General features: G+C 34.2%; 3 protein-coding genes across 10 annotated transcripts; all 3 read left to right on the forward strand.

The window, feature by feature from the left end:
* The first annotated feature begins 361 nt into the window (after nt 1-361).
* Nucleotides 362-8,855, forward strand: LOC126851749 (calcium/calmodulin-dependent protein kinase type IV-like). The gene is made up of 8 exons (XM_050596036.1): nt 362-537; nt 1,131-1,583; nt 2,548-2,638; nt 4,205-4,408; nt 4,491-4,632; nt 4,992-5,191; nt 5,264-5,416; nt 6,233-8,855. The coding sequence occupies exons 2-8, from the start codon at nt 1,550-1,552 to the stop codon at nt 7,566-7,568; spliced, it is 2,160 nt and encodes a 719-aa protein (XP_050451993.1). The 5' UTR covers nt 362-537; nt 1,131-1,549; the 3' UTR covers nt 7,569-8,855.
* Nucleotides 8,856-10,238: 1,383 nt separating this feature from the next.
* On the forward strand, nt 10,239-11,543 carry LOC126851750 (U11/U12 small nuclear ribonucleoprotein 35 kDa protein-like). Its single transcript, XM_050596037.1, has 4 exons — nt 10,239-10,405; nt 10,684-10,902; nt 11,007-11,220; nt 11,289-11,543. Exons 1-4 carry the CDS (start codon nt 10,358-10,360, stop codon nt 11,393-11,395), a joined length of 588 nt encoding a protein of 195 aa, XP_050451994.1. The 5' UTR covers nt 10,239-10,357; the 3' UTR covers nt 11,396-11,543.
* A 1,315-nt stretch (nt 11,544-12,858) lies between these two features.
* LOC126851523 (troponin T) lies at nt 12,859-25,271 on the forward strand. 8 transcript variants are annotated; one of them, XM_050595588.1, is made up of 14 exons: nt 12,859-13,072; nt 15,068-15,113; nt 16,321-16,344; nt 18,433-18,450; nt 20,828-20,858; nt 21,109-21,213; nt 21,308-21,404; nt 21,478-21,514; nt 22,019-22,124; nt 22,208-22,426; nt 22,826-22,918; nt 22,992-23,072; nt 23,349-23,427; nt 24,530-25,271. In XM_050595588.1, the coding sequence occupies exons 2-14, from the start codon at nt 15,088-15,090 to the stop codon at nt 24,781-24,783; spliced, it is 1,170 nt and encodes a 389-aa protein (XP_050451545.1). In that variant the 5' UTR covers nt 12,859-13,072; nt 15,068-15,087; the 3' UTR covers nt 24,784-25,271. The 8 variants fall into 8 exon arrangements, with proteins under 8 accessions (XP_050451545.1, XP_050451546.1, XP_050451548.1 ...); XM_050595589.1 differs by lacking the exon at nt 23,349-23,427 and adding an exon at nt 24,086-24,164; XM_050595590.1 differs by lacking the exon at nt 12,859-13,072 and adding an exon at nt 14,484-14,675.
* The last annotated feature ends 1,052 nt before the right edge of the window (nt 25,272-26,323 follow it).

Consider the following 26,323-nt stretch of genomic DNA (forward strand, 5'->3'; position numbering starts at 1 on the left):
TTTTTCCCGCGTTTCGATATTATTGCCAATACTAAAAATCTATAATGTACGTTACATAAACTATAGATTTTCAGTACTGGCAGTGGAACACGGCTTTTGTGTGTGCGCATGCAAATTGTTAGCACGATATATAAACAGTACAAAAAATCAAATGGCATCATTAAATTGTAAACAGATACGATAATTAATCGCAATATCTTACGAGCATACCATAGACGTCAAAATTAGATGTCAGTTTTAGGGCCAATTTCACCACTTTCGGTTAAGTTTTAACCGACGGTTAAAATCAGCAGGGTGGCAACAGAAAATAGAGGTGAATGAAAACCAAGTAATCTTATCATTTCAGTTGCCACCCTGCCGTCATTTCACCACCTTCGGTTAATGTAACCGAAGGTGATGAAATTGGCCCTTAGAAAAAGTTAAATCGAATTTCGCAACTCTTTAAAAAATTTGTATGTCCGAGTTGTTTTTTTTAGTGTATTTCCTCAAGATGCAACATGCGATTCTCGACACACATGTTTCTATTAAAATATTTTGGTAATTATATATATTCTTATATATGAGTCTATTTTATATTTTGATAGCTGAGATTTGAGGATTATTATTATATATATGTTATCCACACATAATATTTATGATAAATATTCATAAATATTTATTATTTTGTATACATTAAAATAAGAAATCATAAAAACTTTATTCAATAATATAGGCTAAATATTTTATATATTTATGGTAATATTTATAGTATATAAAAAGAAATATTTATATAATATATATTTAATTATATTTATAGAATTAATTATATTTATAATATTATTTTTAATACTTATATAAATATAATTATATTTATAATATATAATATATTATATTTATAATTATATTATAAGTATTAATGTATATAATTATATTTATAGTAATATTTTGTAAATATTAATAAATATTTTTATAAATATTTTTATAATATTTATGATCTCTTATTTATAATATTTATGATATCTTATTATTTATGTTCTGTTAAATTTAAGAGCACAAAAATATGAAATTTCTTGAAAAATATTTATAAAATTTTGAATAATAATTATTATAAAAACTTTGTACATATTTTATAAATATCGTGTGTTCTCTAGGAATGCTGGATAGAAAAGTGTGGATGTCGCGTGTAACAATAAGAGGGAGAGAGAGAAAGACAGAGCCAGCTATTTTATCCCACCATATCTCGAGAATATTGAGAACCACGTGATCAACCAGGAGAACCCGCGTTGTCCGCCGAAAATCTAAATCCGTCTCAGCCGGGGAAGAAGAGAAGAGACACCCGTCTCTCGACCCGTGAGACGCGAAAGCCGCGCCGAGGATAGTCCACAATCGCTCGTGATTCGGGGTAGATCGCGATCCCACAAGAGAAGCCAAGCGCGAGTGCGAGATTCGTGTGGCCAAAAAATTTCCTTCGCGATCCTCACTCGCGCGGGGGAGATCACTCGCGTCTTTCTTTTTCACTCCCCGGGAAGGCGGCGGTTGACGATATTCGTCGCAAGGTCGCTCGACAAATATGATTCGCGTGGACGAGTCGGATCCAGTGGGAGGTAAGAGAATGAGGAAACGAGACGAGATTTCCATCGCAAAAAAAGATTTCGAGGACTCGGTTTCGCTTGACAAACATACACGGGAGAAGCGCGTCCTGTTTGCAGAGAAGAGCGTGCGCTCTAGTTACTCTAATAGAATGGCGCGAATCTCTCATTCAGCCAGCGATAATCTCATTAACATATATGTACGCGCGTTCCGCTCATTAATCACGGCGTTGATAGTCGTGTCACGGTTTATGGACCCCTGCCGGATCCAAATCGATACATTTAACGTTCAATTCTAGTAATACAGAGAAATGTATGCACGAATCACCGCATATTCTGTTGCCTTGGATAAATAGATATTTTTGCGTGTTTTTAGCGTCAAAATTTCGAATTCTTCGAAATTATAGTATATTTAATTTTGACAAAGAATAAGAAAAGAAAATATGTCAAAACACACGATACTTAAAAATAAATAGATAAAGGACTCAATAAACAGACAATATTTTTAAAAACGTTTTAAAAAATGTTTTAAAAACATTTTTGAAAATATTAAAATAATGGGTCAAGTCCTCTTTTAATCATTAAAAAAATATTTATATTCAATGTTTACATCTAATGAGCAAACAATATTTTTTAAACGTATTTTAATATTTATTATACGTTATAATTGTATGTTGTTAATGCTATCAATGAATGATAAATATTAAAAATACGTTTAAAAAATATTGTCTGCTCATTGAATGTTAATATAAACATTTTTTTTTAATGATTAAAAGGGGACTTGACCCATTATTTTAATATTTTTAAAAATATTTTTAAAAATATTGTCTTGCTCATTGGGAAATTAAAAGAGATAAAAGGATACTAATTTAAATAAAAAGTTAGCGCAAAAGTCCAGAAAAAAATGAGTTTGATATTTCTAAAATTTGCAGATTCGCCTTTTTGCATTCTGTCTTTCTCATTGTACGATTGTTTTCAGAGATCGAGCCCAGCTTCCCCTATCGAGACGTGACGATACGTCAAGGAGTCGAGTTCAAGGACGATTATGACATCCAGGCGGAGCTCGGGCGGTGAGTGATTAAATTCGTCGATCAACGGATGCATATAGACAACGAAGAATCGTGCCAACGACGTGTCGATCACGCGCGATCAGCTCAAATTAATCTCTCGATGTGGTCGGCTCAATGGTCCATCCTTGAAATTCTTCAGCCTCCAAAATTTTCCAGAAGTCTACAAATGGCGATGAAAGAAATAGATTGACATAGTTAATTATTCTAATTTTTAACAAGATTTTCATGTATTTAGTATTTTCTCAATATATGATTGTATCTATTTGATTTGGAAGAAAATCATAAAAAGATAATATATAGTAGTTCAGGAAATAACTTTGGATCAAAATATTTATTAATGATCAAGGTCGGATCAAATGATGATTCAAATAAAACATTTGACATTTCATATAATCGCAAATCGCTCTCTCGTTTCATGTTCAAATTTAATAATTCGAATTTAATAAATACATTCAATAAATGAAAATATTAAAGTCATTGACCGATTTCCACATCGTAGTAACAGAGAGTACAGTTATACAAAAGTCGCCTCATTGTCACATAGTACAGGCTTTCATACACAACAGGTGCACGTCTGCGGAATTCAGTGCGAATTGATAAGGAATGCACGCATGGTTGATAAACACGCGTGGTTTTAGTCTCGATCAAGGACCTATACGATGTACCTATAAATAATTCGTATCTCTTCGCTCACACACCCGAGGTTCGTATGTCAAATCAGACAGACGTTGCGCCTGACGCTCTTGACACCGGTGAACTCACTGGCGTTGGAATGTTATTTGACAATGAAACGATTGTCGACATGCGCTCCCGTAGACACAGATGTGTAAAAATAACACCAACTCTGTTGTTATATTATAAAATAAATTAAGGAAAGGGAATTAATTTTCCTGTGAAATAGCGAAACATGCCTGGATTTTTGAAATCAGAGATGAGTTTTCAAATTTCCTTTTTCTATGCTGTCCCTTTCGATATTCACGTTTAACGATGAAATTAAATATTGATCAATAATAAAAATTGAGGAAAGAATCTTTGGTAAAAGATTCAACTATATAACTCGATTCAACGATATAACTCTGTCTTTGACAAAAAAGTAGGTCTTAATCGGTGTTTTATTTTTTTTGAGCTTTAAGATTTAATACAATTAATTAATATTTTCTAAATATATTAATAATTAACATATAATATAATAAGAATTAAAATAATATAATGCACGATAAATTCATTTGACATTTGTTGAATTGAATACGTACGTTAATTTAACAATTCATACGCTGACTTGGCTTCGAGACAAGTATGTTGTATTCCGCCACGCTATGTGTTAGCCAGGGACGCTGGTATACAAGTGGCTTTGGCAGGTGTTTATCATTTTTTTACGAGTAACTTCCTCTTAGTCAAGGATTTTGCGTTCTAAAAATTCTAGTGCGAACCTTACCTCAAGATTCACGTGCGCGACTTCCTCTCTATAAGGATAATAAATTCAAGAATATATGTATTATTTATGAAAAATATATAAACAAAATATCGTCAGCCGTTTTTAATTGATCTTCTTGCTTCATATTTTAGAGGAAAATTCGGCATCGTCTATCGATGCAAGGAAAAATTGAGCGGCTTGATGCTCGCTGCGAAGGTGGTGAACATCGGAAAGAAGGAGGACAGACGGACGGTGCAGAGAGAAGTCGAAATCATGCGGCGCCTACAGCATCCACGATTGATTCAACTGTACGACGCTATTGATACGGGGAAACAGATATACGTTGTTTTAGAATTGTATGTTTCTTGCGCGTAAGGATTATGGTGAAAGAGAGACGCATGATTTATGCACAATTACTTAAAATTTCCATTATCTAAGGATCGACGGCGGCGAGCTCTTCGAAAGAGTGATAGACGATGATTTCGTACTCACGGAACGCAGCTGCGCCGTTTTTATGCGTCAAATATGCGAGGGAATTGAATTTATGCATAGTCAGAAAATCTTGCATCTCGATTTAAAAGTAAGTTATTAGATGATCGCGATATACAACGGAATCATTATCAATGTATATGTATACAGGGTGAGTCCAAACGTTTTGATCCATGTTTATAGGAAACTTTTTGTTCAAAATTAAATTTTCTATAACATCTCAAAGTTTAGCCAGAATGTTTTGGCCCACCCTGTATAAAAATTCATACTTGACAATTATATTTTTTGTAAAAATATCTTTGCTTGTATTTTTTTTTGTATATGTATTTATGATATATCTATTATGATATCTATTTATGATATATCAATTCAAATTTATCAAAGAACCTTTCTCTCTCTTTTTTACATCAATTAATTATTTATTTAAAATTTATACTTTGTTATATATAGCCTGAGAATATCCTGTGCCTGACGAAGGAAGGTAATAGAATTAAAATCATAGATTTCGGTTTAGCGAGGGAATACGATCCGAATAAGAAGTTGCAAGTGTTATTTGGTACACCCGAGTTTGTTGCTCCAGAAGTCGTAAATTTCGATCAGATTGGATTTGGTACTGACATGTGGAGTATAGGTGTTATTTGTTACGTCTTGTAAGTATGGATGATATGTGCAAATTTTAGTTATATGAACGTTGCTCCTCATATACATTGTACACATTGTAGGTTGTCCGGTTTATCTCCGTTTATGGGCGATACGGATATAGAAACAATGGCTAACGTCACTATCGCGAAATATGACTTTGATCATGAAGCCTTTGCCGAGATTTCCGAGGACGCGAAAGATTTTATTAGGTGTCTTCTGGTGAAAGACAAGGAGTAAGTATATTTTCTCGTAATGCATATAAAATTACTATTTTCTTTTGTATATCCTTTTTAATTTTTTTATCCAACTCCCATGTCTTTTTTTCCTTTTTCTTTTTCATATTTTCATCTCATGTACTTGCTGATATTGTCATGAAAATTTTTCTCATGCTATGCTGTTTAATCGTCCTTTCTTATTTTGTGAGGGTGTGTATGATTCACAATCTGCCTTTTATCATGGCTAATCCCGGCTTTCATTATTATTTTATTTCAAACTACTTTTTAAACAATTTTAATTATTAGTCGCTAAAGAAAGAATAAAAAAGTGATTCTATTTTGTAATTAAATGTATACGATCGCATTTCTGATAACTTATAGCTGAAAGTATGTTGCTTCGGTACTATATATTAGCAGCTATTATTTCACTGTTATTGCAGTCGAGAACGACTTTATTGTCTCGAGAGCGTTCAAATGTCAAACGGTGAAATAACAATATATAAAGTTTCGTTCGTCGATTAGCTAATTTCTCAAGAATTTTGCACTTGGACACACACACACACACACACACACACACACACAACACACACACACACACACACACACACACACACAACACATATATATATATATATATATATATATTGTATAGATACAAACGCATATATGATATACGAATCTGCACCTTCATTGGACACTTTTTGCACCGCATTCCTTGTTTTAATTGTTCGCTCTTGGACCGCAGAACATATGTGTCTCTACGCGGCAAGGGAAACGCACTATCGAACCTAGAGCACAAGACCTTCCTCACGACGAGCCTTTCAAATCTTTCAGAAAGCGAATGACGGCGGCGCAATGTCGGGAGCATCGCTGGCTGGCAAGAAAAACGAATAAAACCAGGACCGAGAAGGAAGTCGCAGAATTGACGGCGGCCAAACGGATGGCCTTTATTGAAACTCCTATTGTAGGTGTCATCCGTGACGAGGACGGTAGAGAGGAGTTAGACGTGACCAAGGACAATCTTAGATTATTTGTCGAGCGTTGGCGAGAACATCCGGACAGCCCATACACAATTGATTCTTATCACTCAGCATTACCGAAAAATTCGCGATCCTTTGATCACGATGAATCGGTGTCCCTGCGAGGTCACAGTCCCTCTCCCTGCGACAGTCTTCGCAGCAGTAGCACGCAATCGGAAAAGGTGGTAGACTCCAGAGATAATTATTCCACTCGTCTGTTATCCGTGCCAAGTTTTAATTTGTCTTTGGAAAGGAGAGCTTCTGAAGGTACAGCGGCGCGAAACCGTCGCGATCCTGCCAGCCAGATCGCTCTGGCCGAGGAGATTATAAAACTTTCCGAACACTTGCGTTCGATCGCCATGGGTTCGTGCGGGAACGAGGATGATAATGGACACGTAACGGAAGTGCAGCGTTCCATTAAGAGGACCAATAATAACCGTGGAAATAATCGTGATACGTACTCAAAGAGCAATGTAACGGTGACCATGTCTAGCAACGATAAAGAGACCAACGAGATCACGGAAAAATTATCCAACATTGTTCGACAACGAAAGCTCAACGGGACGACCTTTCACAGTAGCCGTAGCTTTGATAAATACGACACAAATCCTGAAAATGTCTTTGCAGTTCTGAGGAGAACGAGTATCAGCGATAGTGAGATGTCCGAGAGACGCAAACAAGATCGAAAGTATTCCTTTGAGCGAACAACCACTAAAGCGGTCGAGGAAAAGTTTAATGCGAAAATGATTGGCAGGAAAATGTCCTTCCAGACATCTTCCATTAATAAGGATGATAAGGAGATGGACTTGACACCTCCGTGGCGACGATCACGTGTAAAGAAATCTTTCGGCGAGACTAGTAGGGATGTACCAAGGATATCGAATTTGCGGGATTTGCATAAGAATCTCAACCTCGACGAGCCTGGGAGCGCCAAAGATCTGTTGTTACAACTGTTGGGCGAATGGGAGGACGTCACCGCAACATCCTGCGATGGCGGCGCCGGCAGAAAGTCCATAAGTCTGAACTGGTGTACGGCCGACACAATTGCCAGGAAGACAATGAATTCGTTGGCCGAGTACTTCCAGTCGAAGCAGCAGAAAGCGAAGTCTCCCGATGTCGCGTCGTCTACGTCGCCGTCGATATATCATTGAATGTTGTACCTGTTACAAATTTCGCGTTATAGATATTGTACAATTTTCTTTTCTCTTTGGTCGTAAACCTTCGAAGCTGCTGAAATAATTTGATACTCGAGATGAAATATATATAATATATGTATAATACCTGGGACAGTAATAATATAGCCAAAAGTAAACAAATCTTAAAGAATTGAAAAATTTGATAAGGAATTAATTTTGTGAAATTCGGAAATATTTTATAATTGTTGAATATCTTTCTGTATGTCCTCCTATTTCTATTTATCTTAATTTTAATTGACAATTGCAGAAATTTACATAAGTAAATTTTATATTGCAACTAAATAAAGATATCGAGAAATTTTATAAACAATTTATTTAAAAAAATTAGATGTTTAATTTTACACAAAAATCTTTTTTTTTAACTTATTTGCTTAAGATTCATTAATCTTTTAAAAATATCAAGCAATAAGTTTGGCAAACAAGCATGTTTTGTTAATCTTTGTTTAAATAAATAAACTTTTAAGACTTTGTGCGTACGTATGTATATATGTGTGTAGGTGCGTGCATGTACTGTCTTACTGAGTGATTGAACTGTAAACAAATGCAGTGAATAAACGGGGTCTTAAGAAAATTACAAAAGAAAGAGATAAATGTTTTTTAAATGTATTAAAAATAATGATATATGTGTGTGTGTGCGAATAATATAGAGTAGGGAAACTTTTGAACACGCGCCCGGTTCAATTCTAAGTTTATCCATCATAATTTAAATTTGTTGGTCTTGCATTTATTTCTCGCAAATTTGTTTACTTGATTGAGCAATGAGATAAATTCTTGTAATTTTATGACATTTCATGTGTTATGAAACTTTGATATGTGTATAAATTATGAAAAATATGGACTATAAGATTCTCTTTTTTATTAAATGTTCGAATACACTTTTAGAAACAGATACGACCTTAATGGATTCATATGTCAAACGGAGAGTTAAATATCACTAATAAGCCTCGTTATATGAATGCGCTATTGAATTGAAAAGCCCATATAAATCGTTAATAAAATCTATACGATTATAATTTGTAGCTGGAATATCTAAAAAAATTTGAGAGTTCTATTATGCACCATCGACACATCCTCATAAAACAATATTTTTGTATATCGATACAAATAATTTATACTTTTCATCGAAATGCTTACAAAATGATTTAATTTCCTTCAAATTAATATTGTATCTTAATGCTTCTAACAACACAAAGTAGTGCAAAGCTTCTCTTATTGATTCTAAATTTTAACATTCTGTAAAAATTTTGAAGCATTCGAATTTCTTATTAATACATTATTATTATTATTAATAGCATTATTTGAATATTTGTATATATATATATATATATATATATATATATATATATATATATATAATAATTACGAGAATATATATATAATAAAAGAAATAAGTGTTTAGATTTTTTACTGACATAAGTATATGCACTGAATCCGGATGAGAGTTAAAGAGTTTAAGGGTTAAGAATTGAAGTAAAATATTTATTTGTTGTGTTTATATATATACTTTATATTTAATATAAATTATGATACATAAACACATCATAAAAAAATTATTAATTTTCATTTCTGCTTAATTTATTCGCTGTTCTCAATATAATAAATATATATCGAGAAATTGATTGAGTTTTTTATATCGTAGGAAAAGACCGTCCGCGGGAAAACTTATAGAGCATCGTTGGCTGGAAGCCGCTCTGGAAAATCCGATTCAGAAGCATCGATTGAAGCGCTATGTCATTAAGAAGCGCTGGGTTAAGGCTGTTAATACTATTTTGGCATTAAAACGGATGGGCGCGCGTCTAGACTTAGACTTGATTTAGTATCGGCAACATACAATCATCGAGATTTGACAAAAACATCTGTATGGTATATATTTGTGTTTTGTATTATTTCGTGTATAATATTCTTTTTTTCAACATATGTTATATCGGGTTTTAAATGAAGAATCGATAACAGGGATGAAAAAGAAAATTAGAAACATGTTTATTCCAGAAGCAATGATAGATATATGTGTGTATGTTGTGCGTGTATGCATATTTTTTCTTTTCGTTATTGATCAGAGTTGAATTCATGTTTCTGATTTATTGCCTTTATGAGTTTCACAAATCGTTTTTGCGTATCCACAAATTCATTGATAATAGATTCACGATCAAAGAGCGAAGAAATTAATAGCGTTTTCGAATAAAGCGAGTTTAATCGATTCAAGATTGATTATTAAAGATATATACTGCATCGTTTCTGCCAATAAAAGATTTAAATTCTAGTAATTAATTGTTCCCTGATGGATTAAATTCGTTTACTCGAAAACGCTATAATATAAATGTCAAATAATAAATATAATTTTCTTTGTAATTTAAAAACAGAGAATTTCTCTTTGACAGATTGTTAAATAATAAACAATATGATATATTCTCTGAGATTATGAGAAATTACTTTTTAGAGATTTTTGCGATAATTGTTGACAATTATATTGCAAATAGAAAGAATTTTTTGCAAATTAAAGTAACAATGGAATATTGAAAATCAACAAATACAAGCAATATAATATTCCAATGTTATAAACAATTATCAAATAAGTTTTATCAAAGATTTTATCGTTAAATGAATAAAAATGTGGCTACGTAATTCTACGTTTTAAAAATGGATGTAGATGGCAGTACCAAAGAACCATTCTACAAGAAACACCGGGATACCCGTTTTTGAGTCATCTCGAGTTTTCCTTCAGCTGTCAAAGATGCAATCTGTTTATGAGATATTTTGTATATATTTTTGATTTTTTAAATACATTTAATATGGTGAGTGTCTCTTTTTCATTGGTGAAGACGATAAAATTATGAATAAATTATCACTAATATTAAACTATTTGCATGTATACATAAGAGATTTTATTAGCAATGCAAATGACATTTCTAGGTTATACAACTCTCTAAATAATATTTAAATTTACATGTTATTTCATTGCATTTAATATTCAATACTAAGAAGAAATTAGTTTTAATTAATTAATAAAATAGTAATTTTGTTATTTATTCTAGAATAACTTTTTTGTACGATTGATATCGCTATGTTTTAGGATGAAGGTACATTGCAAAACTGGAGTCCTTATGCCAAAGATTACGATCCTTTAAAAGCAGGTAGTATTGATGGAACAGATACAGAACCTCACGATAAAGCTATTAGTAGAGCAATACTGAGGCATTATGAGCCACCACATAATTTAGAATCTAAACCAGAAAGAACTATATTTGTAGCTAGATTTGGTTCTAATGTCAATAAAAATGATTTAAAGGAGGTAATATTATCTTTATTAAATGATATATTTAATAGTTTTATTATGTGCACTACAGAATAATAAATAATTATATATTAATAAAATTTAAATTATTTTTTGTCTAGTTTTTTAGCAAATATGGAGATGTTATTTCTGCAAAAGTCATAGTAGATATAGTGACTGGACTCTCACAAGGATATGGTTTTGTGGAAATGAAAAGTGAAGAGGAAGCTAAAAGGGTGTTGAGACGAACTACAGATGCTATGTTAAAAGGATATAAAATATTTATAGATTATGAATGTGGTCGTAGCATGAAGGGATGGAAACCAAGGAGACTCGGTATGTAATGAGCAAGATATATATATACACACACAAATATTGCAAGTTTTAATTATTCAATCTTTCAGGAGGTGGTTTTGGTGGCAAAAAAGAGTCGGGGCAATTGAGATTCGGAGGAAGGGATAGACCGTTTAAACGACCGATTGTACCTAATATTTTGAAGTCAAAGCGATAAAAAGTGTCTATTTTGATAATCTTAGTATATCATTTTCGCCTATTTATTTCTATCTTTTTATTTATTTTTATATTTAGAATATAAAATACTGTGCATGAAATGTATGTGGGATGTTTAATATAATTTTTATCATAATTCGATAAAATAAATAATGTTCATTTCGATATACTTATTACAGTACTTTCGCTATTTTAATGCGACAAATATTGATAAGATATTTTACGAGATATATTTATATTTTATATAAATTTCGCGAAGAAGTTGTCGAATTGACGTGTATATCGTGTCTGAATGATTTCGCGTTATAGCCTCGAGAGATGATCTCAAATAAGCGATACGATACAGAATCGTATTCACGTTCGCGGGGAACTTTATACCGCATCGTCGTCTCCCACATACGTCTCTCTCCATATAAGGAGGCACCGCTCGATTCGATGGTCTGCATAATTTCGATCTTAAATTTCTAGTCTAAGGCGCAGCAACGACGATGCTGATAAGATAGTTCTTCCTGTCGTGATTTAAACGATACTAGCCGCGCCCTTTAGTAAGATCTCGGAGACACACATTTGTTTATCGCGTCTCCTATTTCATCGCTCAAAATGAGATACTCACCAATAATTGTTCTTTTTTCCTTTTTTTGATACATTGTTTTTTATCTCAGCAATTGCAAATCATAAAATGACGATATACAATTGACATTTTTTTTTTTTGGAGGGGGGAGAGTAGGGGAATAATATTCTTGTATATTTATAGGAATATATTGTGCATCTATGGAAAAATAATTGCAAAAAATATTTTTTACGAGAATAAAAACCTTCCAGTTTGAGAAGTACGAAATTATATCGCTTTAAGCAACTTTTTATATTTATTTTATTGCTTGCTTAAGAAAAAAAAGTGTTTACAATTATATTCTACAAAAAACTTCATCTGTATTACAAAAATCTTTATATTAAATTTTAAATTGCAGCCGACACGTGAGTATTAGTAGAATGTAATTATACATTATATTATGCAAGAGAGAAAGAGAGAAGGATAAATTCAAATGTCACAATTTTTAATATATCATTCTCTAGTCAAGCGATTTCAGCGAATATCACGGACCAGCGATAATCGCTGGTAAACGACCGTATCGCTGGTTCCTCATTGTCAATAGTCATCGAAAGTGGGGGCATATGCATCTTCACAGGCCTACTTTTGGAGCAATCGTCCATCGATGACGGCGAGGGGAATCATGTCGCGCGCGAGTGGAAGCGCGAAATATATGTATTTGCAGCGGTAGAAGACACGAAAATAGTATCAGCTCAGGATCGTATCGCTCTCGGTGGCCCGTGGATCTCCGCTCTATTAATAGAGAGGGAATGAGAGGGACTCTCTCTCTCTCTCTCTCTCTCTCTCTCTCTCTCTCCCTCAGAGCAACCGGAGCGCGGGCACGCTGCCCGGAACTCTGCTCATGTCCAGAGCCGCGACTTCTTGGACCTCCCAGAGCCGCTCAGGCTGTCGCGGATTCCACATTCCACCGGGACAAGCTCCTCTCTCCATCTTTCACTATCTCTCACTTTCCAAGAAGTACTCTCATCCGGCTAGTCGAGTCACCCTCTTGTGAAAACCATCTACACACGCATACGAATACATCGCACACGTGCGTACACGCACTCTCATTGACACCATCCCCCGAGTGTAAGTTCAACTTTTGTCATTTTGCGTGTTCTCGTTAATTTCTATTTCTCTTCTTATCTTCTGTCGTTTTATCGTGTCATTCATGGCACCTCGAGGCGTAACTCTTGTTCTGGAGAACGTTCGCGAGACGAATTATTATTGTTGTGTCGTCTATGTGTTTCCACGGTGTGATTGTGTGAATGTGAAATCGACGAATTGTTAACTCGAGAGATTTCGGCGGAGATCCTCCAGTTCCAGCAAGGCTCAATTTTATACGCAGCGAGACGAACGGGCAAACTTTACTTACTTTATCAAACTCTCGAGATGCACGTGATTTGCTTTCAAGAGGATTAATTGAAAGAGGAGACTACGTAAAATTATTTCATCTCTGTAAAAGTATCTCATCTTTTTCGCGTGTAAGGGATTAGTGCCGTTTGCCAAACGAAAAGAGAGCGATGTTTTTTTTTATCGAGAGCGTAACCAGTGAAAATCTGGTGAATATGCCAGCATGTGTCTGCTCGTAGCGCGATTTTATCTACTTGCCAGTAGAGAAAGTCGATATCGCTTGCCTTAACGTGGCATTAGTGGAATTTTTTTTTTTTGTTTTCAGTGTAAATTAAACGTGCAAGTGAATGATTATAGAAAAATTATTTATTATATGTGTGCATTAAAATTTGTAATTTTTATAAATTTTATTTCTCGGATTTTTTTATTGATTTTCATAAAGAATTTCTTTCTGTTTGAAAATTTGCACGAGTCATTTTTCTATATTAATTTTTGACATTGCATATTTTATTTGAAATTTCAAATAAAAGAGAGACCAGAACCTCGTTTTAAAATTAATTAAAATTGCGGAAATTATAGTTTTTTTTATGAACCGAGATAAGAGCCAATTTTTTATTTTATTTCAATTTATATAGTTTTTGTAATTATATTAATTTATAAAATTGTCAAATTATCAAATATCATAAAATTATTAAATATCATTAAATTTAGTTAGTGTCATAGAAATGCATCTAAATAACACACGTCTAAAATATATCATTGCACGATAAACGTCAGACATTTTTATGACATTTCCTAAAATATTTCTCGATCTAGTGTTATAAAAACCGTAGTTTGACGAAGCGTGGTCTTCGCGGATCTTTGGTAAACTCGCGAGAAGCGATCAAGAGATGACGGAGAGAAACGGATGGAAGAAGAAGAGGGAACGTGCTCGAGCGACCATGTTATATCTCTAAAATTAGAGCGACGAAGGAGAAGAAGGGGACGGCTCCTTATAGAGCTTGCGACGCCGAGCTTGCAGCCAGGGTTAGCAAATTGGCATTTTCTCTTTCTCGCCTTCAAGTATCGGATTACTTTTGGGAACGTCGGTGCGTGCGCCATTCAGCTTCAGCTTTCCTCCCGTTTCCCTTTCCACACGCAACATTTGTCCGCGAGAGCATTTTTGTACATTCGAATCTCACGTCGCGTCTCCCTCTCTTCGATGCTTCTCCCCTTCCCTCTAACGATTTATCCGATTTTTTCATCGCGCGAACTATAGTCTAGTTGGAATTTTTCCATCCCTTCTGTCATTCCTATCTCTGTTCGCGTCTTTAAATTTATCGCGCCGTTGGCAAGTGACGTAAGTAAATTCGCGAAATCAATCGGACATAAAATTGAGCCTAATGATACTAGATTATACTCGTGATTGACTTATAAAAATTGTAATATAATGAGATCGTCAAGGAATTTGCCATTCCATTTTTATCAAGATTTCACACAGGACATCGAAAGGATTTGACAGTGTTATAAGCTAATTTTAATTACACGATGACATTTCTCTACAAGGATCGTGCAATGTGTGACAAACGATATGTGTGATTTATTATATAAATATATAATATATAATTTAACATAAATAAAATTTAAAATGTAAGGAGGAACGTCTCGTTTAATAATCTTGCTGTTAAAAAATTTGTTGGCATTGATGACTTTACAAATTCAATAATGAAATATCTCGTTTCTGTCTTGCAGCGCCTTAAACAGCCGTCAACATGTCTGACGACGAGGACCAATACTCGTAAGTATAAAACTAATAATTAATTTTATCAATCACTCTTAAAACCAATTCTACAGTATAATCTATTATTCACAATCATATAATTTTGAGGCACAGTTATTTTGAGATTAATGTAAGAAAGCCCAGTTTTAGAAAACACCATAAATTCCAAGGAACAATTTTTAGACTTTAGCATGTAATATTTTGAAGAATGGACTTGCATAAAATTTTTGAGATAAAAATAATTATGAAATAATACCTCTCATAAGATATCGCTACTCTCCGAGAATATCGAAATAAATGAAAATGCGAAAAGGGAAAAGTCAAGATGCGTCGGACGATGAGTTCCAGATTATTATGGAGTGTCTTTGCCAAAGTCAACGATTAGACAAGATCGTGATCATGCTCGTTGTCGTGTTATATAAATCTCTCGAGTATCGAGTAAATAAATATCATCCACGTAAGATTGAATAATGCCTGTGGCTTCGTGTTCGTATTCCAATGTGCTGTTTTGCACTTTTGTCCAACTGTACTGTCTCGACATCCGTCGCGCCTTATTCGTGCATCATGTCCCGATTGCACCTATGCTCAAACCCCTGAAAAGATATTTAAAGCAGGAATCGAATATTTTATTCGCTTTCGATTGTGTTACTCGATGTATGTATATTTTTATATATGCTTATATCTATTTATTCTTTTCACCTACCTTTTTTTTTTATTTTTGTAACATTTTTATTGCTATTTCAAACAGTTTCTAAAGCAGCTTTCCGTTGCGTAAATTATACATACATATATATATATATATATATATATATATATATATATATATATATATGTATGTATGTATATATTGTCTGATAAAAAATTATTTAAAAATTAATTATTTATTTTTTCTAATAAAATGTCCTGGCGTTTTTAGAATATTTGCTTCTAAATCGCAAAATAAAAATTAAAAAAACTCAAATAACTATTTATATCATGACAACAAAGCATAAAAAAATGCTAAATTTAAAGTTTAAATTTGCAATTCTCGCGGAAATTAATTTGCGTCAAAAAATGAGAGCTTCAAGCAACCTCGAAGGCCTTTGAACCCCTTAACTGTCAAAAGCAATTCCCGAGACCATGCCCCCCCCCCCCGTTGTTTGTTACAAACATTTAAACTTAAACGATCATTTTTACTATTTCCACTCCGACTAACTGGACTCTTTTTTCGTTTTCTCTTTTGCAGCAGCGAGGAGGAAGTCGAAGAAGTGTAAGTGTCCTTTGTTCACGTTAAACATTCCCCAATGTTGCACCTGATATCTTTCTAACGATCGATTGTTTCACTTTCTCATTTCAGGAAGTAAGTGTCGGAGGCTTGTAACAAACATTATAGCTACTGCGAAGGCGCGCCGCGTACTTTAAGAACTTATTTCGATCTTGGTTGCTGCGAATTTTGCGATAAATCGAATTTGGAAGGATAGATTGCAACGATTTTAAGCTGAAAGATAGAATTCAACGCTGACAGAGATGCTGACGATACTTTTAGTATCGTCAGGAGCGCGTTCTTGAGAAATATTTTTTTCTACATTTTATTTTACGTTAATAAATTAAATTTATTTTATCGAGAAAAATTTATTAACTCTGCGAATCATAACTATCTCTGTTTCTTTTTTTTTTTTTTTTTTAAGACTGTTGCAGTCAAGCGCAAATTTCTTTTGCGGAAAATTGAATTAAATTAAAATTAACTGCGCAACGAACGCAGGAAAAATCGATAGCGAGAAAAGCACGATAAAAAGTAATTGCTTTTATAAAATTTTATTTGCGTTAGCTACACACATACCAGATTATGACTGTGATTTATGAACTCCGCCTTCTTCTTTTTATTTATTCACTCCCTGCCTCTCTGTCTGTGTGTATCTCCACATACAACACACAAAACCAACCAACCAACCAACCAACCAACCAACCAACCAATCAACCAACCAACCAACCAACCAACCAACCAATCAATCAATCAATCAAACCAACCACTCGTCATCGACCGATCGGCTAATCGGCCCGCGCGGTACGATACAAAAAATGTCAAAATCAAAGGCAGCCGGAGAAGAAGACCGAGTAAGTGTTTTACACACAACAAATATTAAACGTCTCTTTTTTTCGGCCGATATAAATGGTGTACGCACTGTCGTTTCTTTTTTTCATTCCCGTTATCTAATCGCTGTCTTGTCTTGTTGTTTCGGTGTAGTCTTTTTAATTGTTCGTCCGTACTTTGTTTTATACTCTTTTTATTTTGTTTTCTTCTCTTACACGCGTTGTGTCGCCGCAATCGTTAATTTTTTTTTTTTGCATAAAATTTTTTGTAGCGTATACACTTGTGCTGGCTCTCTTTCTCTCTCTCTCTCTCTCTCTCTCTCTCTCTCTCTCTCTCTACTTCTCTTTTCTTCTTTTTTCTATTTTTCTTATTCTACATCCATTTTTCTTCTTTTTACTGAATAATGGATACAGTGACATATAAAAAGTATTCGCACACTTTATCATTTTTGCGATAATTTTACGCACGAATAAAGAAAAATATTGCCATCAAGTTTTTCTTCGTAAAATTATCTCAAAAAAATTAATGTCTATATATGTCTATTTTTGCCTTTAAATTTTTGGAAAAATATAAATTGCCGCCAGTGTATTTTCCAGCATTTGTCTTGTGTCGCTGTTGCGTCGATGGTTTAAACGAAAAAAAAAACAAAGAACAACGCTATCGCGCTTTTCTATGTAATAATACATATAAATGACATACATACACACGCATAAAACGTACGACATATAATACTACACTCTACACGGAAACATTTTGACACAGGTTATCCCAACCGCATTTAGCAAAATGAGTATACCCATTTCTTTCACCTGCATTTTACTTCTCCACGCCTATCTTTGTCCCCTTGTCATGTCTGTCATTATATATCTGTCGCCTAATTAGCTCTGTGGTTCGCATTATGGCAACTGGGCAACGAAGAGATTTTTGCAAAGCGCTATGTACGAGATCCCTGTTGAAGGAAAGTAACGATGAGCCGCTTAATCGTGAAAGTGAAATGATATACAGATCGCACACATACACACGCTTGCAATAAGTGTCGAAAACGATCAAATCTCGTGCAAATCGATCATCGTTCGCGATAATCGAGCGATTCGGATTTATATTTTGCGCCGAAAACAAAAAAAAAGAAAAAATAATGAAAGGCGCAAGTTGATGGAGACGAGCGATACCGATTATAATTTAACGTGCAGCTTTGTGCAGTCCTACGTAAGCGTCGATCAGTCACACGAATCTTATTAATGAATATGTACTTTCTTTTTTTTATAGGGGTAGGGCGTCCCAAAAGTAAGTTGAATATATCGAGATGTTTACACGTCAATAATAAATCCCCCATCCCTGTTCTTCGGCCGCTCTCTTACATCAACCCTCAGTCGGTTTTTCCGGCGTCGATTAAGCTTCATCTTTTCGCTTAATTTCCAAGCACAGACAGTTCTTTTATTATCGAGGAACTAATTATTTTTTACATTCATTTGCGAGATGATAAATCAGATGAAAAGATCAGCGAAAAATGCTTATTGCTATTCGATTTTAAAATCTCGTTGAAATCGAATGTATGAATATTTGACTGTTCTTTTATCTTATTTATTATATATAAATTTAATCTCATAATTGAGCAAATATATATGCAAGATAAGACAGATCCCTTTGCCTCTCTCTTTACAGAAAAAGGCAGAGCGTCGAAAAGAAATTATAAAGTTAAATGTAACTGACGTCGACGAAACCGGCAGCCAGACCCTTCAAGTTTGCATTACGACAGGAATGAGATCATAAAAAATACTTTAATGATTGTTTGCCAAAAAATTTTTATCTACATCGCGACGAAGATCCTGTTTACAGAGACGAAATAGATAGCGCGATCATTGGCCTGCAGTGACGACGAATAATGGCATATTCTTCGCAAAGTAGTATATTATCAGACGCGAACGTTCGTAAATATTCCACAATGATTGCGTAACGGCAAAGGATGCCTGCGACGATACTTGAGCCGTTTGGTAGTCTGCCAGGCATTTCATAAATATACGCACAATAACGTAACACGGTTTATTCTAAGACCGACGTTCGGCTCAAAATGTACCACGCCTTGATACCAACGTGATCTTTTTTTAATGGTTCGATCGTGTAATACATAATGCAATATTATATTATGAATAATATAAATTCTGATATTCATATTTATTATTAGCATATTAAATTAAAATTGATATGAAAATTCATGCGCAATTGCAATTTTTTTTTTTTTTGCCGATGTCTCGTATTTTTACGAAAATCTAAATAAACAAATTTTTTGATCGGAAAAAACGATCGCAAAATCGTGTCAAGTGCATCGCGCGATGCAATAAAAAATCGAATCGTAAAAGTTTATTCGAGTACGTTTTGGATCTCAATCCTGTCAATGATGTCTAATCAATCGTTGTCAGTGTTCGAAGCTGCCCCGCCCTTCCCCCTCGTATTACTTTATATCTCTTTCGCACCCTCGCGTGTTTTACACGTTTTGTCTCTCTGATTAATAACGAATTAACGAGTTGTACATAATCACGTCTTGTTCGATTTACGTCAAAGTGATGTCGTGCCCTTATACTTCAAGGCTCAAGTTGTTGTACGATTTTTTTTTCTCATTAATTATATTGACTTTACGCCACAATTGATCGATTCGCAAGCAGTAATAGCCATGTGCCCGCAAGCCTCATTAATAAACGATTTCTGTACCCCCGATATCTTTTACTTTATATAAATTGCTTAAAAATATTGCAAATTTCAACGAAGCGCTTTAATTCGAAAGGGATAGCGAAAAAATCCGATAACAATATCTTCCTATACTTCACGTTCTCTTCCAGCGAAGATTATTTTTCGGAACAGGAATCCTGTTCTCGTTCCGAGTTTTTTGACGAACTGACTTTCTGAACTCGAAAATCCGATAAAACGTTACAATTTTGAAGCCGACATGCCCACTCAAATTTCTCATCGCCCGATTTTTAGATACGTTTGTATGTGAAAATGTAAACACGGTTATTTTCTTCATGTCTCTCTGATACATATTTATGTATATATATATATATATATATATATATATATATATATATGTGTGTGTGTATTTTTTTCTTCTAGTCAATTACAAAAATCTACAATCTTCATGAATGAGTAACTCATCAAAGATAGTCATGGGATCCCTCGCTATTCTCATTAATGCCTTCTTTCGATTCGCTGCGGTGCGCACTTTGGTTTCTTCTTTCTACACGCTTGCACATTTTGCCTATTTGCCTATTTGCCTTTTTCTTCCCTTTACTGATATCTCTCTTCCTCTTTCATTTTTTTTTCTCTTTCTTTCTCTGTTTCTCTCTCTTTCACCCTGCCTTCTGTCACCTCCTCTCTGTCCTCCATTCTTCGCCTTTTTCTCTCTGACTTTCTGTTTATCCGTCCGTGTATCTATCTGTCTGTACTGTTCCGCCCATGTGTTGTCTGTGTGTGTATACGTGCGACGAGCAGCATTGAATAATATGCACTATGGGAGAGAGAATGTATGGAGTTGTAATATAAAGTAATGGAGATGGACGTGAGAATCGCGTATGGAGTTCTGGACGATCTCGCGAGATCTTCCAAAGAGCGAATTCAACCGTGATTTAAAGAGAGTTACTTTTGTTCTCGTTCCGGCCAACTTCTTCAGGGAATCTGGCGAGAATATCGAGTTTATGAAGGTGAGCGTTTTGATATCTGATATAAACACGTCGAGCAGTGCCCAACTTCTTTCTCGTGATCGAATTATTTACGAAAAACTATCGAAACGTTATTCTTAACGCTTCGATACTTTATTTATAAATAAATAATTGTATCGAAATATATCATTCTCGTTTATCCCTCGCATACGTTGGGTTCTAGCACGACCGTTAAACGAAATATACAATTGTGCGTGTCGCACGTGACAGTAATTTATGATTAAAAATTCAGAGGCAAGAACAGAAAAGAAGCGACCTCGACGAGCAGCTCAAAGAATACATAGCGGAATGGCGAAAGCAGAGAGCCAAGGAGGAGGAGGAGTTGAAGAGATTAAAGGTAAAGTCTTTACTTTATATATTTCTTGTTTTTTTTCCTTTTTCATATATTTATTTAACGCTTCACTTAAAGATTATATGCCTATTGCGTTTAGGAGAAACAAGCCAAGCGCAAGATCACTCGCGCGGACGAGGAGAAGAGATTGGCCCAGAAGAAGAAGGAGGAGGAAGAACGTCGCCAACGTGAAATCGGTAAATGATGCAATTTTTTTTTCTTCCCTCAAACGTATCTGCATACTTAATCGAGTTTTCTGCAATTTTTCAGAGGAGAAGAAACAACGTGATATCGAAGAGAAGAGAAGGTAAATGTTTCATCTTCGAATATATTGGCTTGTTTATTTCTACAAGATATTTTAAATAACAAATGTAAAAAATTTTCTGGAAATATGAATTTTATTTTTACATATGTATTTTTATAACATCCAATTTAGTAATGTACAATAAATTATATTTGATATTTTTTTATTATTATATACAACGTTTATACTTGGTTTAACTTATTAATACATATAATATATAATAATTTATTAAAATTTTTTAATTTTTTTATAATTTATTAGATTTTTTTGTAGTAATTTAGCGAAATTAAATTAGCAAAATTATTACGAATGGATAAAATTCAATGATCTCTTATATTTAATTTCTCTATTTAGAATAAAATAGAGGATCAATGTTTAATAAAATTTAAAATTTTTTAAAATTATTTTTACACAAAATTGCATTTTTACATTTGTTTTATAAAATTTCCTGTATACTATTCGATATATTTGCTTTTTCATTGCTTTATCTCACTTGCTATATTTTAGGCGCCTGGAGGAATCGGAAAAGAAGCGACAGGCTATGATGCAAGCGATGAAAGATCAGAGCAAAGCCAAGGGTCCAAACTTTACCATCACTAAGAAGGATTTGGCGGTGGGTCGAATTGAGTATTTTTTTTTTGTCTTTTTTAATTATCTGCAACACAAATTATAAATTCTTTATATGTAAACGCGCAGGGGCAACTTACATCGGCGCAACTTGAGCGTAACAAGACAAAGGAGCAGCTCGAGGAAGAGAAGAAAATCTCCCTCAGCATTCGTATCAAACCGTTGGAGATCGAAGGTCTATCCATTGACAAGCTTCGTGCTAAGGCTACCGAATTATGGGAGACCATAGTCAAACTTGAGACCGAAAAGTACGATCTGGAGGAGCGACAAAAGCGTCAGGATTACGATGTGAGTTTTGACAATCAACTCATACGATCGTAAAAATATTTTTTTATTTTTGTCTGAACAAAGTGGGTTTATCGACTCCTTAACAAAATTTCAGCCAACACTATTTTCTAAAGAAAAATGCCTCGCTTATTATAAGATTTACATATAATTTTAATTTTGTAAAGAGAAGTAAATTTAACTGTATAAAGAATTATGTAAAAATATATTTTTATTTATATACGCGTGTGTGTATGATATTTTTATATATTGTATTTATATATTAATTAAAAAAGAAGAAAGTAAACGAAATATACATTACTCGTTTCCGCTAGGGAAATAAGTTGTACAGACAAGAGTTTAATTATAGTTCATGTTGTTTTCGTTCTATATTGATAAATCAATATTGCCCTTTTATCGTAGCTTAAAGAGCTGAAGGAACGTCAGAAACAACAACTGAGGCATAAAGCCTTGAAGAAGGGTCTCGATCCCGAGGCTTTAACTGGCAAATATCCTGTACGTAACTTCGATTATTATGTAAAAGAAAAAAAAAAAACATACCGATATTAATTGTCGCCTTTTTTTACAGCCGAAGATTCAAGTTGCCTCAAAATACGAACGTCGAGTCGATACTAGGTCCTATGACGATAAGAAGAAACTCTTCGAAGGTGTAAGTATATTCTTTTTACTGATTACTTCTTTTTACGATATTAAACCCTGATAAAAATCTCATTTTTATACGAGCCGATCTTTACATAGAAAATATCAATATTAAAAAGAAATATAAAAGATACTGTCACATATAAATGTATTATACATAAAAGTATAAGAACTCTTATTTTTCCATTGTACAATATAAAAAGTACAGTCTATCAAAAATATGATAGAAGTATAAATCAATATAAAAAAAATAGTGACCAGTGAGCATATGTCGATTGAATCACAGGGCTATGACACGTTCTTAGCGGAGATGAACGAGAAATTATGGAAACAGAAAGCGGAACAATTTATGAAGCGAACCAAAAGTGAGTTCACCCGTGATCTCTCTGTCACTGTATCACCCATCTTTGCTTGTCTTATTAATTGCATTCCCCAGAATCTCATCAACAATTACGTATCTAATTTCTTTTCTTGTAAATCACTGATGACTAAACGATCGAGATAGCCACCAGCCAAGTTATTGTTGTGTTCGTTGTTGTTTCAATGGTATACGTAAAAGCACGATATACCATAATTTGTGCTCACACCGATTTTTTTACGTGCACTGCCAGCATGGAGAGATGCGACAGCAGTCACCAATCACGAAGATAATCTCATTGTAATAACGTTGTAGGTGTCTGTGAATTTGTTCATTTTACAAAAGATGCGATACGATATCTTCGATATTTCCTCTCGAATAAGAGGATATATAATTTTTTGTGATTCTCATTTTCGCGCTAAATCCAAGAATTCGTCTTCGAACATTAGCATCGAGCGTCGAAGATCATGATCCTCCGTTGGAGGATAATTTCACGAGATTTCTTAACATTAATTCTCTCAAATCCCTTAACCCTCAAACTTCGACATGGAGAGATCTTTACGACCCAGGAAAAGCGACAGTATGGAAGAGATTTTTCCCAGACAGAAAGTCCCCGATGTGTGAGAATAACTCCTAGCATGCCATTCTGTCCGTTGGTGTTTCAGGGTCTGACCGAGCAGCAAAAGGAGTTCATGGAGAAACAATGGGCCCAGCAAAAGGAACAGTTTATGGGCCGTCAGAAGAGTACGTATGATCTCCGCTTTCGAGACTTTGAGCAGGAATTAAAAATTTTCAAAGTGCTTCCGGCACTCCTCGAAGCGTCGAGATATACACACCTCCGTATATTTTTTCTACTCAATATAATTAACTTTATATTTTTATAAAATTATTTAATTAAAAAATTTGAAATTTGTTGGGAATTTATTTCGCTGCAAAATATATTAGCTTCATAATTAATATTTTCTAGAATTGCTAAAATCGTTTCTCTGTACGGTTCAAAATATTTAGCATATTGCTTACTTTTTCATGAAATTCTTCAAGCGTTAATACATTTAACATTCTTCTCTTAATTGCGTTTACGAATTTAATCTGTTTTCCGTGGATAATAGCGAAGTTACCTAAGTGGTTCGGCGAGCGACCGGGCAAAAAGCCTGGTGATCCCGAGTCACCAGAGGGTGAGGAGGACGTAAAGGCCGCCGTCGACGACGACCTTGAGGAGCCGCAATTTGAAGAGGAAGAGGAAGAAGAGGGTGGCGAGAAGGAGGAAGGTGAAGAGGAAGAGGAGGAGGAGGAGGAGGAAGAGGAGGAGGAAGAGGAGGAGGAGGAGGAGGAGGAAGAGGAGGAAGAGGAAGAGGAAGAATAAATCCTTTTAATCGATTCGGCACGCGTAATACAGATTTTAAGAAGCATATTTGGAAAATTTTCAAAATGGTCACATCGCACAGTCTCGCGTTAACATTTCCTCGAACCGTGTCGAATGTAGTCGGTGGTGACAGTAAAAAGTGCCCAATATATGACGGCGTCTTTCATCTACTTCCGAAAACTCTCGTCCCCATCCTTTTTTTTTCGTTACGTTACATCGAGTCTTTTTTTTCTTCTTCAAGATTGAAACGAGATGTGAGGGATGTTATTCTTGTAGTAAATTTTATCGTTTTACTACTTTTACTATCACACTGTCACTTTTACCACTACAGCTACCATTACTATTACTATTCTATTACTACTTCTAATGCAATTGTTATTATTGCTACTACTACTACTTCTATTACTATTACTATTATTATTACTATTATTATATTGTACAAACACAGAAACACAAATTATTGAAATAAAGCGATTTATCATATAAAATCTGTCGCAAGAACGTCAAATTTTACCCAGAAAAATAGTGTTTTATCTTGATAATTTAAATCATTCTAGGATTTTGAAAAAACATAAAGATATTATACAACAAAAGCAGCGATTTAGAAAAAAAAAACATCGTTTAGGTCTTTAATAGGTCTTTCAAGACACTTGACTTTGAAACTTGAATTGAATCATTCTCTGTATATTATGTCATACATTGTTTTCGCGACAAGTCTTATCGTTAAATTGCAGTATCGTCCTTGAGTTCCGGAAGCGCTGATTTGCTTGTGGTGTTGGTTAAAAACAATATTTTAACGATGTCATAATATGCATATGTCGATATATAATTTTCATGAGATTACGGCATATTCGTATGGAGTATAATTTTACGAAATGAATTTTTAGTAGGCAAAGCTTATCAAAAATATATTTATCGTATAAACATTAATAAATTGATATTGATATTGGCAATCGTACAAAATCCACAATTAAATAGTGATAATTTTACATTTGAAATGGTTACTACATCAATTTGGACAAATTAAACTTTGACACGGTAAAAAAATTTGATAACATTTACACATATTATATACAATTAACAATCGTATTGACAATTGTAGCGGCAATTTTAACAACAGTAAACAACTTTTAGATTAAAAAAAGAAATTTCAAGTCCATCTAAAATCTCTGTCAACAGATGAATGGAATTTGATTCATTACATTATTCTCGGAATAAAAAGCGCGCTTAAAATGTTGGAGATAGTTAAACATTACGCGAGTCTCGCGTAAATGTAAGAATAATTTCTTAGAAATAGCATAACGATACGCAAAAGAGGTAGAATACGGTGCCAGGAAAAAATCGTCTTCGGAAATAGATTTTCGAGATGAGGCTCGCTGCTCGATGATTGCAAAGTGTAAGATCGTGCCGCGAGTTGACAGGAACGTACACAAGTCGGTCCACCGCGATTAGAATTGTAAGCAGGTCCGCGGATGAGAACAATAGTACGGTGGCACAAGAACGGAACGAAGCGAGTGACGTGATTAGCGATGGAGTCGAT

Source organism: Cataglyphis hispanica, chromosome 8, assembly GCF_021464435.1.
Source record: "Cataglyphis hispanica isolate Lineage 1 chromosome 8, ULB_Chis1_1.0, whole genome shotgun sequence".
NCBI classification, from domain to species: Eukaryota; Metazoa; Arthropoda; class Insecta; order Hymenoptera; family Formicidae; genus Cataglyphis; species Cataglyphis hispanica.